The sequence below is a fragment of the Pantherophis guttatus genome, chromosome 15, assembly GCF_059756535.1.
Source record: "Pantherophis guttatus breed Tessera chromosome 15, ASM5975653v1, whole genome shotgun sequence".
NCBI lineage: Eukaryota > Metazoa > Chordata > Lepidosauria > Squamata > Colubridae > Pantherophis > Pantherophis guttatus.
This window is the reverse complement of record NC_142077.1, coordinates 7,286,258-7,299,255: the sequence shown is the minus strand read 5'-3', so window position 1 is coordinate 7,299,255 and position 12,998 is coordinate 7,286,258. Positions and strand designations below refer to the sequence as shown.

At 46.3% G+C, this 12,998-nt stretch overlaps 1 protein-coding gene across 2 annotated transcripts in view; it reads right to left on the bottom strand.

Annotated features, from left to right (window-relative positions):
• Window positions 1-12,707, bottom strand: part of UBE4B (ubiquitination factor E4B) — a 57,703-nt gene extending 44,996 nt beyond the window's left edge. Inside the window, exons 1-2 of one of the 2 annotated variants that reach the window (XM_034438864.3) lie at window positions 11,845-12,707; window positions 489-675 (exon numbers count right to left, since the gene is read on the bottom strand). In XM_034438864.3, the coding sequence (XP_034294755.1) occupies window positions 489-675; window positions 11,845-11,868 (211 nt within the window). In that variant the 5' untranslated portion in view covers window positions 11,869-12,707. The remainder of the gene's footprint in view (window positions 1-488; window positions 676-11,844) is intronic. The other variant, XM_034438863.3, reaches the window with a different exon arrangement.
• Between the last annotated feature and the right edge of the window lie 291 nt (window positions 12,708-12,998).

Here is a 12,998-nt window from a genome sequence, read left to right as displayed (position 1 = left end):
AGGCAGCTGCATGGCTTGCTTGGCTAAGCAGCCAGTTCCTTCACCTTCAAGGCCAGCTGTTCTGCAGGCTACAGCAATCTCTATGGGAGAGACTGTAGTTGTCAAAACTAGCCAGGTTACCCCACTCTCATATTCAGACAGGAGCTGCCTGGCTTCCCGCATTGCTTCGAAGATGGCTTGTATGGTTTCAGTTTAGCGTTGAAACAAGCCATGATAGGCTGTAAAATCTGGCCGACGGCGGAGCGCAATGCTCAAACCCAGCATTTAATTTAATTTCTTTAAACTTTCTTGCTCGCTTCCACGAAATGACAAGGAAGCCCGGCAGCTTCCTTACAGCTCTGTTAAACCCTAATTCACACGTCCCATGTTGGCCCTGCAGGAAAAGCCAAGATTTCTCGAGAACCCCACGAAAAAAAGGGAAAGCCGGCACGGTTTTTCTCACCTCCAATCTATCCTGGAGAATTGGCATCAAGCTGGCAGTGGCTTACCTGACGCACCGATTGGAGAGGTAGCAGGGGTCATACTGTGAACATTGAGCCCAAGGTTGTGGGGTGCCCCTGAAGACGACGCTGGGACCGGCTGCCCCGGGGGGTTCTCCCTTTGCGGAGACGTAAGTGGGGTGGTGGGCTGGGAAGAGGGTCCGCCAGCAAGCCGGGCAAGGCGCCTCCGACGGATCTGCATAAAAACCAGGAACACCGTGAGTTACGAAGAGCCGCGATGGCACAGTGGTCAGAGTGCAGTATTGCAGGCTACTTCTGCTGACTGCCGGCTGCCTGCAATTTGGCATATCGAATCTCAGCAGGCTCAAGGTTGACTCAGCCTTCCATCTTTCCGAGGTGGGTCAAATGAGGCCCCAGATTGTTGGGGGCCAAGAGGCTGACTCTGTAAACTACTTAGAGAGGGCTGTAAAGGACTGTGAAGCGGTATATAAGTCTAAGTGCTATTGCTATCTTCCTGCCTCCCTCCCTCCCCACCCCGTTCCTTCCCAGTGGTTAGAATGCAGTATTGCAGGCTAACTGCCCACTGCCAGCAGTTCGATCCTGACCAACTGGCTCAAGGTTGACTCAGCCTCCCATCCTTCCGAGGTGGGTAAAATGAGGCCGCAGATTGTTGGGGGCCAAGAGGCTGACTCTGTAAACCGCTTAGAGAGGTCTGTAAAAGCACCGTGAAGCGGTATATAAATCTAAGTGCAATTGCTAATGCTACTGGATTTCAGACCTTCAGAGTTCCAGAAGGTCTTGGACAATGTCTGCCTTGGCTTTCAAAAACAGACCTGACGACCAGGGTAGAAGGTCAAAGGCAGAACGTTTAATAAGAATTCCAAATTTCAGGAAGCCATTCAACACCCTTCCAAACAGCTTCGACCCACTTCAAACCATACCTTCATCTGCCCCAGTGACGGGCTTTGTCACTGGCAAAGAGCCATTTTTATTCCAAAATTCCAAATTCTTAACCACGCACCACCACCCGTCCCCCTTCCCCGAGAGAATCACAAACAACATTTTCCCGGAAATGGATACAGCACATGAGGAAAACATGTTGCGGTGTCCATGCCTCTGCTCAGAGGAAGCTCTATTATTAGAAACCAAGCAAGGTCTCCCTTAAAGCCTTACGCAACAAGTCCAACCCATCCTGCTTTTTCATCTTTTGAACCTGGGAGAGAAAGACTCTCTCCCATCCTTGTATTTAGTATTTAGACTTAGAATTCTTTATTGGCCAAGTGTGATTGGACACACAAGGAATTTGTCTCTGGTGCATAAGCTCTCAGTGTACATAAAAAGACAAGATACATTCGTCAAGAATCATAAGGTACAACACTTAATGATAGTCATAGGGTACAAATAAGCAATCAAATCATACTAGGAAACAATGATAGATAGATAGATAGATAGATAGATAGATAGATAGATAGATAGATAGATGGATGGATGGATGATAGGAAGGAAGGAAGGAAGGAAGAATTCTTTATTGACCAAGTGTGATTGGACACACAAGGAATTTGTCTTTGGTGCAAATGCTCTCAGTGTACATAAAAAGACAAGATACATTCGTCAAGAATCATAAGGGACAACACTTAATGAGAGTCATAGGGAACAAATAAGCAATCGTATCATACTAGGAAACAATATAAATCGTAAGGATACAGCAACAAGTTACAGTCGTAAGTGGGAGGAGATGGTTGAGAGGAATGATGAGAAGACTAATAGTAATAGTAATGCAGACTTAGTGAATAGTTTGACAGTGTTGAGGGAATTATTTGTTTAGCAGAGTGATGGCGTTCGGGGAAAAAACTGTCCTTGTGTCTAGTTGTTCTGGTGTACAGTGCTCTACAGCCTCATTTTGAGGGTAGGAGTTGAAACCGTTTATGTCCAGGATGCGAGGGGTCTGTAGATATTTTCCCAGCCCTCTTTTTGACTCGTGCAGTAGACAGGTCCTCCATGGAAGGCAGGTTGGTAGCCATGTTTTTTTTCTGCAGTTCTAATTATCCTCTGAAGTCTCTGTCTGTCTTGTTGGGTTGCAGAAACAAACCAGACAGTTATGGGGGTGCAGATGACAGACTCAGTAGTTCCTCTGTAAGGGGCAAAAAGGAAGGTAGCTTTTCACAAGCTCCTTTCTTAAAATCCCACTTTGCCCACGTTATCCGACGCCCCAAAGTGGGCGAAAGGTTTTCAAATCTTTCATAATGAAAGATGTGTTGTTTCCGTTCTGTAATACGTACATTTCACAAGTTAAAAAGTCCACCTATCCAGGTTGAAGGGAGCAGAACTCAAGAGGCTCACTCATTATACACTTACAACCATTTGCTTAAGTGACGGTTCGAAGTTACGACGGCACTGAAAAAGTGACCTAGGATCATTTTTCACTCTCACAACTATTGCAGCATCCCCTAAGGTCAGGTGAGCAAAATCCAGGCGCTTGGCAACTGAGAGATATTTATGACGGTCAGAGTGTCCCGGGGAGTCATTTGATCCCCTTTGACCTTCTGTCAACCAAAGTCAGTAGGGGAGCCAGCTTCACTTAACAGCTGTTACTAATTTAACAATTGTAGTGATTCCCTTAACAACTATGGCTAGAAAAGGTCATAAAATGGGGCAAAATTCACTTAACAACTGTCTCGCTTACCAACAGAAATTTTGAGCTCAATTGTGGTCCTAAATCAAAGACTGCCCGTATGAAAATTTCATTATTTCTGGAATAACTGATAGGACACTCTGTGTTGGTGGCAACATTTAGCACAAAGTTATGAACTTGTGGCAAGGGACGCGGTGGCTCAATGGCTAAGATACTGAGCTTGTCGATCGAAAGGTCGACAGTTCAGCGGTTTGAATCCCGAGTGCCGCATAACGGGGTGAGCTCCCGTGACTTGTCCCAGCTTCTGCCAACCTAGCAGTTCAAAAGCAGGTAAAAAAACAATGCAAGTAGAAAAATAGGGACCACCTTTGGTGGGAAGGCAACAGAGTTCCGGGCGCCTTTGGCATTGAGTCATGCCAGCCACATGACCATGGAGACGTCTTCGGACAGCACTGGCTCTTCGGCTTTGAAACGGAGATGAGCACCGCCCCCTAGAGTCAGGAACGACTAGCACCTATGTGCGAGGGGAATCTTTACCTTTACCTTATGGACTTGGAGTGTTTTGTCTACAGGAAGATGACACAACTTTGGATGACTCACAGAGAAAGAGGGTTATAAGCCCGTTGCAGGAAGCACAGAAAAGTACCACAATAAAAAGATGCGGCCACTGACCAAAATTTAGGTCAAGGTAGTTTGTTTTTATCAAGAATGTCACTGAAAGCTGACTCAACTCATAGAAAGTAGGCTGAAATTATTATTTTCCTGCCTGTCTTGAATAAAGTCTGCTGCCCTTCAGGCTGGATATTTCTTGGCCAGAAAAATACGTTAAAAAGGAACATTTTAAAAATGTTAAAAACGGACTTATCCTTGGCCAAATCACGGGACTGGCTAATCCAATGATTCCTAATCTTTGTACGGCCTGGGTGTAAGGCCTTCAACTACCCCACTCCTATTGAGTAGGCTCAATGCTGGCGAGTTATGGAAGTCCCTACATCTGGGAGTTGCCCAGAACTCAACAAACGTTCTTGAGAACTTTCGGTCAGTGTTTCTCCTGCTCAATTTGGAACGATCAGGTGTCGAGATACAAAGTAGGAGTCAACCATAAAGCTCAAGAGACGGCAACGAGGGGCATTGCTTCAATATGAGGAGTAAGAGCCTTGGTAGCGCAGCAGACTAAAGTGCTGTTAAGTAACACCAGCTGCCTGCAATTACTGCAAGTTCAAATCTCACCAGGCTCTAGGTTGACTCAGCCTACCATCCTTTCGAGGCAGGTAAAATGAGGACCTCGATTGTGGGAGCAATAAGCTGACTTTGTATAAAAAAGAACACCGCTTAGGGGGGCGAAAGCCCTACTAAGCAGGTATATATAAAAAGCATGAAGGCTATTGCTTAATGCATTGTAAGCCACCCTGAGTCTCTGGAAAAGGGCGGCATATAAATCGAATCAATCAATCAATCAATCAATCAATCAATCAATCAATCAAACCATCCTTCATCTAACTCTAGGAAGAGCTCTCCAGGATTAAAATTCAGATCAGGGCTCCTTTCAAGAGATTGCCAAGGATTAAACCTAAAACTGGCTTGAAGTAGGGCTCTGAATGAGCTACTTGAAATTTTATTTTATTTTTTTTAAACTGGCACTGTTAGGGAACGCTCCCATCAGAAACTGTATGCTACTACCCCCAAACTTCATCTAACCCTAATTCTGAACCACTTCCGCGTAAAAGGTTTATTTGACCTTTGTTCAATGACTTCTGTTTTTCCATGCCACAACTCCTCTTCTGGGACCATTGGGAGATGTAGAAACATTTGGTGACACAATATAAAGATGGGCGGGAAGCGCTCAGGGCTTATCCACAGGAAGTAATGAGATGAGAGCTGTCCAGTCATGGCTGGAAAAGGGGATATTATTCCACCTACAAGCAGAGGCATCATAACTGAAATGACTAACCCAGAGCTTAGTCTTTTACCCAATCAACTTAAATTAAAAAGATAAAAGGTTCCCCTCGCACGTATGTGCTAGTCGTTCCTGACTCTAGGGGGCGGTGCTCATCTCCGTTTCAAAGCCGAAGAGCCAGCGCTGTCCGAAGACGTCTCCGTGGTCATGTGGCCGGCATGACTCAACGCCAAAGGCGCACAGAACGCTCTTACCTTCCCACCAAAGGTGGTCCCTATTTTTCTACTTGCATTTTTTTTTTACGTGCTTTCGAACTGCTGGGTTGGCAGAAGCTGGGACAAGTCACGGGAGCTCACCCCGTTACGCGGCACTAGGGATTCGAACCGCTGAACTGCCGACCTTTCAATCGACATGCTCAGCATCTTAGCCACTGAGCCACCGTGTCCCCCTCAACTTAAATTAGCTACTCTTATTTACCATTTAAAGCATGTCCTCTCTTTCTCGCCTGAAAGGCTCCCAGGGTGATTGACCTTATAATAAAAACCCTAGACTGGTCACTCAAAAAGGCATTACGCAGACAGCAGGAAAGGATGGAAGAGAGAGGGGGAAAGTACGACAGATATTGTTGTATTCATAATAGACATTATGCACATTTGCCAAGATAGACGGGAACAACAAGGCTCCACCCCCTTGTGAAGTTTCAGGTACTCTGAAAGACTGAGAAAGCAGGACTGGTTTGATCCAGTTTCCCATTAAAAGAAAAGATCGGAATACTGAAATCGCCAAACCTCCAGGTCAGGTCAAAAAATAAGATTCAAGTTTCGATAAAGGAGAAAATTTGTAGCTCAGGGTTGACATGAGGAGTCCTCGGTGCTCTCTGAGCTTGCTTTTTTTCTTGCATGTGTTTCATGACTCTAACTAGGTAATATCATCAGTGCTAGTAGGTAGGTAGGTAGGTAGGAAGGAAGGATTTGTACCTTAGGGTTCAAATGAGGGGGGAAGGGGAGGGTAGGGAAGGAAAGGAAAGGAAAGGAAAGGAAAGGAAAGGAAAGGAAAGGAAAGGAAAGGAAAGGAAAGGAAAGGAAAGGAAAGGAAAGGAAAGGAAAGGAAAGGAAAGGAAAGGAAAGGAAAGGAAAGGAAAGGAAAGGAAGATAGGGGAAGGGAAGGGAGGGGAAGGAAACGGAAGGAAAGGAAAGGGAAGGAAAGGAAGATGGGGAAGGGAAGGGAAGGGAAGGGAAGGGAAGGGAAGGGAAGGGAAGGGAAGGGAAGGGAAGGAAGATAGGGGAAGGGAAGGGAAGGGAAGGAAACGGAAGGAAAGGGAAGGAAAGGAAGATGGGGAAGGGAGGGGAGGGGAAGGGAAGGGAAGGGAGGGGAAGGGAAGGAAACGGAAGGAAACGGAAGGAAAGGAAAGGAAAGGAAAGGAAAGGAAAGGAAAGGAAAGGAAAGGAAAGGAAGATAGGGGAAGGGAAGGGAGGGGAAGGAAACGGAAGGAAAGGAAAGGGAAGGAAGATGGGGAAGGGAGGGGAAGGGAAGGGAAGGAAAGGAAGATAGGGGAAGGGAAGGGAAGGGAAGGAAACGGAAGGAAAGGGAAGGAAAGGAAGATGGGGAAGGGAGGGGAGGGGAAGGGAAGGGACGGGAGGGGAAGGGAAGGAAACGGAAGGAAAGGAAAGGAAAGGAAAGGAAGATGGGGAGGGGAGGGGAGGGGAGGGGAAGGGAAGGGAAGGGAAGGGAAGGGAAGGGAAGGAAAGGAAAGGAAAGGAAAGGAAAGGAAAGGAAAGGAAAGGAAAGGAAAGGAAAGGAAAGGAAAGGAAAGGAAAGGAAAGGAAAGGAAAGGAAAGGAAAGGAAGATAGGATCAACTATGTAACATCTGCACTCTAGTTAGGGTAATGAAACGCCTGCAAGAAAACAAGCCAGCTCCGAGAGCACCAAGGACCCCTCTCAAGAGTCAAGTTCTCTGCACTCAGGAAAGAATTATAAATCAAACAATGTAGTTAAGCCAGGCTTTCTATCCAAGCTTCCCAATATACTCAGGGAAAGTGCCAGGCCAAAAGGGACCGTCAGAGAAAGTGTTTCCCTCCCCTTCTCAAGGGCTGGCATAACAATGGGCCTTTCTCATTCCATCCCTCCCCAGGGCTCTTTGTTCCCTTGGCTTCCTGTTCGCCCCCAGGATGCTTTCTCCCACTGTGGAGATTTTGAGGCTGCAAGTCAATTAGCCAGCAAATAATCTAACTTGCTCTTCTCCAGTGGCTCACAAAAGTTTGAGATGGACAGGGACAGAAATTAAGCAAACTTGTGGTTTGCTTGCAGGCCCTATTCAGACATAAATAGGCTGCGCATAAAACGCATGAGGGTTTAGCACAAAGCATGCCCAGAGGAGGGGGAAAAAAAATAATACAAGCCGCCTTATTTAAATAGGCCAACCTGAGATTCGGTATAAGTCTTTCACCTGCGTTAGAAACCCCCCCCCCCAGTCTGCTATTCTAATTCCAATCAGGATGCACCAGCGACCCCGTCTTTTTCTCTTCCGTGTCTCTGTTGGAAAGGTTGCCTTGCCTGCCTGCCTGCCTGCCTACCCACCCTTCTACGGCAGGCAGAGAGCAAGTCCTTGGCAATGGGCCTCATTGTGCAGCTGATAAGTTCTTATTGCAACAGCAAACGCTTGGTAAATTATTACCTTCATCCCAGCAGCCAACACGTCATCTTGATGGCTTGGGAGCTGTGGAATGACTTTGCATTAAGATGCCTGTTTGTTGCAACCTGATCTTCCCCCAATGGAAAGACGATACAATCCAGCATGTTGGGGGGGGGGTGGTGAAAAAAAAACTAAAGGTGATCTTTTGAAGCTGACCACAAAACGTCCAGTTCTATATGCAATAGGAGTACCGATCATTTGCAGGTTGAACACACAGCACAGATCCCTTCTTGTTTATACTTATTTTTCGCCTCTATGATATTCCTGAACATTACTGTCTTTTTCTCTCACCCAACCCCAGGGAGGTTCCCTCAAGTCACCTCATGAGGTAGTTCCAGGCGGTTCGGCAGGAATTCCACCACTCGGATAAATACGCCCCTATGTGGCATCCGTAATTCCATGGCCAAATCTTGTATTTGGAAACAATTCTTAAGCACCTTCTGCATCGGGGCACAGAGTGTCCCACACAGAAATAATCCATGCTTCAAGGGTACCTAGCAAAGGTCGATCTAACCTACTTCTGGAGGATCTTCCCAAGAAATCTCTTACTGGGAAAATATCTCCTCCTGCAAGCAAGATGCGTAACAAACAACCTTGAGAGCGCTTGGAATGGATCCCCACTGCATCTCCAGCCAGAAGGCCAAACTAGAGTGCTGATAAGTGTAAAGACGAATTCAAATCTCTAATTTATGTGCAACTTGTCTCCAATAAATGGGTACACGTTGGCAATTGTGTCTAAACAATTGCGGATGGGTTTCAGTAGCCTTTTTAAACTAGCGGTCAAGTAGGTTGGACATGGAAACTAATCAAGGAGAGAAGCAACATGGAATGAAGGAGAAACTTCCTAACAGTGAGGACAATTAGCCAGTAGAAGATCTTGCCTTCAGAAGTTGTGGGTGGCTCCATCACTGGAGGCTTTTAAGAAGAAATTAGACCAGGGGTCGGCAACCTTAAACGCTCAAAGAGCCACAAAGGTCCCAACCAGAAGCCTCCGTTGAATTCTGGAGCCGATCGAAAGTCCGGTTCCCCCACCATAGAGTTCTCCTCCTAGCACAGTGTCCTTTTTCCTCTACCTGTCCTAACCGAAAGCCCTATCAATTGTGGAGCCGACCAGCAACAGGGAGCCGCAGCAGAGGGATAAAAGAGCCACATGCGGCTCCAGAGCCACAGGTTGCTGACCCCTGAACTAGACAATCACTTGTCTGAAATGCCTGAGCAGGGGGTTGGACTAGAAGACCTCCAAGGTCCCTTCCAGCTCTGTACTGATTGCTTTCTGATTGGCTCCTGTCCCGCAAGAGCAGATCCCCCCACATTGACTTCTCACTGCTTAGTTTACAGAGGAGTAGTTGGGTGGGAGAGAATCACTTAGCAATAACACACTCCCTTCCAATTAATCACTGCATTCCTAGCCCAAGTGTGATACCATTGTCAAAGCAGGACACTCAATATTCCTAAATTACTCCTAGGTTTTTGCTTCTGCAGCTGAGCATAGTGGATCTTTTCCTTGGCTAATTAGGATAAACCATCAGCACACACACAACTTAACACGTAGGTAAACATGCTGTAAATTGTTCCATTTAATTTGTGCGCGCGCACACAAAGTGCTCACAAAATGCAGCTTGATTAGTAGTTTGGATACCAGGGTTTATAGAACTATGCCACAAACTAACACTATTTTTCCCAGCTATCCAGTCCCGTACCTTTTCGTAATTTCCATCCACACTTTTTCCCCCAAAAGGTTGGACATACCAGGATTAGTACAGTTGGTCCTTGATTTATGAAACTGAGCCCAAAACTTCTGTGACTGAGACATTGGTTAAGCGAGTTTTGCCCCATTTTAAGGCCTCTCTTGCCACAGTTGTTAAGTTGCACTTGTTAAATTAGTAACACAGTTAAGCAAATCTGGCTTCCCCCATTGACTTTGCTTGTCAGAAGGTTGCAAAAGGGGATCAGCTGGGACACGGCAACCGTCATAAATATGAGTCGATTTCCAAGAGTTTTGAATTTTGATCACATGACCATGATGATGCTGTAATGGTTGTAAGGGTGAAAAACAGTCATAACTCACTTTTTTTTAGTGATGTCGTAACTTGTCGCTAAACAGTTTTAAGTCAAGGACTATCTGTAATTAAACTGGATTGCCTTCAAACCATAGTTTGAACTGGGCTTAGACACCATAGTTCATGGTTATAGGCCAATCCTGCTATCAAAGGTAAGGATTGCAGCCAGTGACCTGGTCTAGTAAAGCATGTTTTCTATGTATCCAAGATTTTTCACCCTTTGATCACAGTTCCTAAATCACCTTTCTCCACCCAAATACCTTCTGGCTGGGAATTATGGAAGCTTAAATCCAGTTTATCTTAAAGGAAGCAAAGTTAGAGAAGGCTTTCCTAAACCACAGAATTTACTCACACTCGTTATTCCTCTGTTTGATTCTGATTTCACCTAATATTTCAGTACTGCTTTTTCTTTCTGAAAGGGTGAATTCTAGTTTTGTTTTAGGAATTTACTGTGCACTGGTATAAGACTCATTAAGATGAAAGCTACACATGATAGTTTATTCATAGGAGGGAAGTCCCCCTTCTTAGAACAGATAAGGTAGAATTTTTGTGCGCTCTTCATCTTGTCTTGTTAGGCTACTACATAAACCAGAAATACAAATGTATTAAAAAGGTGCAACAGATGCTCAAATATAAATATAATATAAATATTTTATAGATCAGATTTTCAACATCTGTTTTAATTGGTAACATACACATTCCATTGTATGAAGAAAAGGGGGAAGAAAAGATTAGGACTAGAATGAAGAGAAATGGATAAAACATGATGTGCTACAACATACCGCCTGTTCCCTGCATAGTTGCAATCATTTTAAAATATTTTATAAAGCTGAACACAACATACTAAGCCTGAGTAAAATACAGGACATCCTTCAAGACAGGAAATACTCTCAAGAACACCTCACCCTCTTAATAACCAACAACCTCCTAGTCATATAATAAATAACCTTGTCACATGGAAGTAATTAAGTTCTTCATTTGAAAAAAAAAAGTTAATTTAATATTTCCACATAGGCAGACCTGTTAATGGAACTACACATTCTGCTACCTTCCTGGCTGTCAGCTCAGTCCTGGACTCTCAAAAGTTACAAAGATTTACAAAACCCCAGGGAGGGGGGGGGGTTTGGAAATTCAAGAGCCTTTTCTAAGCTCCCTGACATTTTTGTCCTATCCCCCCAAAAAACCATCTTTAAAATAGCAACAAAACCCCCTGAAAATACTGCCTTTTTTAAAAAACAAAAAACAAAAACCTGGTTACTGTCAAACTTGGTTTTTGACCAGAAATAAATTCTAAAATCTTCCTTGACTATAACCATTTGTCTGAAGTGGTGGAGGGTTTCCTGCCTAAGCAGGGGGTTGGACTAGAAGACCTCCAAGGTCCCTTCTAACTCTTGTTATTCTATTCTATTCTATTCTATTCTATTCTATTCTATTCTATTCTATTCTATTCTTAGTGAGCAGATACAAAAAAAAGGAGGAATTAGGACAACCCCACCAACTTCATCCCAAGGTACAGAACCCTTCACTTCCCCTACCCAACTCTTGTACCTATAAAAGGTCTGTGCAAACCACCTTCAGCACAACCAAACATTGGATCATTGGCTGCCCTCTCCCCACTTTGGAAGAACTTTATAGCTCCCATGCCTTAAGAAAGTTCAAAACATTCTTAAAGATCCATCTCATCCTGGCCACCCTTTTTTTTTTTTGTACTATTACCATCTGACAGACGGTACAGGATAATAAAAACAAAGGACAAATAGGCTGAAAAACAGCTTCTATCCCAGAGCAGTAACTATATTGAATTCTACTGTACAGTGCAATATTAATGCAGTATCAGGGGTTTTCAATTTCAATTATACTGAATGTGAAAGATGTACGTTTGTGTCTTTATCTTTATAGTTCTAATGTACACGGAAGACAGCATTTAATTTTGTCATACCATGTGCAATGACAATAAATGAAACACACATTCCTAGTTATCATCTGCGCTCCACACACACACAAACACACATTCCTAGTTATCATCTGCGCTCCCCCCCCACACACACACACATTCCTAGTTATCATCTTCGCTCCCCCTCCCACACACACACACAAACACACAGAGAAACACAAAACTTACCTCATCAGCACTCAACTCCTCCATAGTTTTCCTCTTAATGGTGAAAGGCGTTTGGGGGGGTGGGGAGGAGGACTCCGCTTGCTTCCCTCGAGGGAGATGCTTGGATGGATGGAGGGAGGGAGGAGGAGGAGGAGGAGATGGCTTTCAGTTAACCCCTATTCCTGGTTGCTGCCTCTTTCCCTAAGGAGCTCTCAGAAGTGCATAGTCAGAGGTTTAAGAGCAACCCTGTCCTTCCGTCCGTCCCCCCCAACACCAAATAGATATAGATCTGCCTTTAGAGATCCACTGGGTCCTTCCTCCAGGCTTCGTACCGCCTGAACTGCATCCACTGCCCGCCCGCCCTCCCTCCTTTCTTCCTTCCTTCCTGCTCCTCCTCCTCCTCTTCTTCCAGACCCTGCTCGCTTATCTAAACTGGTTTTCCCACCACCACCACCACCACTCTAATCCCGGGGTTGGGAGCGTCCTATGGCCGCCACCCCGTCAGAAGGGCTCCCCGTCTTTCCCTTTTGCATGCAAGCGCTTCCTTCTTTCCTCCCTTGCGGCCTAGCCTGGCTGCATCTGGGGCTCAAGCCCTACCTGCCCTATTGGCCTAACCTGTCCTGAGGGCCTCTCCCCGCCCCCCACCTGTATAGAGACACCCCCCCCACACACAGACTGGGGCTGCTCCCTCACTCCACTTCGGGGGTCCCAAGGGAGCCGCTGGGCCTGGGGCCTCCCCCCCGCTGCTGCTTCTCCCCCGAGCCTCGTGGATGCGCCAGCAGCCCCGGGGGTCCCATAGGGAGCCTTTTCCCCACACCCCCTCGCTTTCCCCTCCCCACCAGGCCCGCTGCGACCAACAACACCCCCTCCCCCTCTCTCTTGGCGGGAAGGCCCACCCGGTCTCCCCTCCCCCCCTCACACACTTGGCCCTGACGACCACCTCCCCCCCCCTCGCTTGGAAACCCCCCTGGCCCGAATTAGACGGGCGGGGGGAGGCAAAGGCTCACCGGCCGAAGCCCCCGCGCCTCCCAACTCCCGCCCACGCGCGACCGCCGGAGCCCCACTTTCCCCCTCAGCCGCTGCCTCCCCTCACGGAGATTATTCATCAAAACAAGAAGGCGGCGGCGGCCATCTTGGCGTCGGATCACGTGACCCTGCGCAGCCCCTCTCGCGTG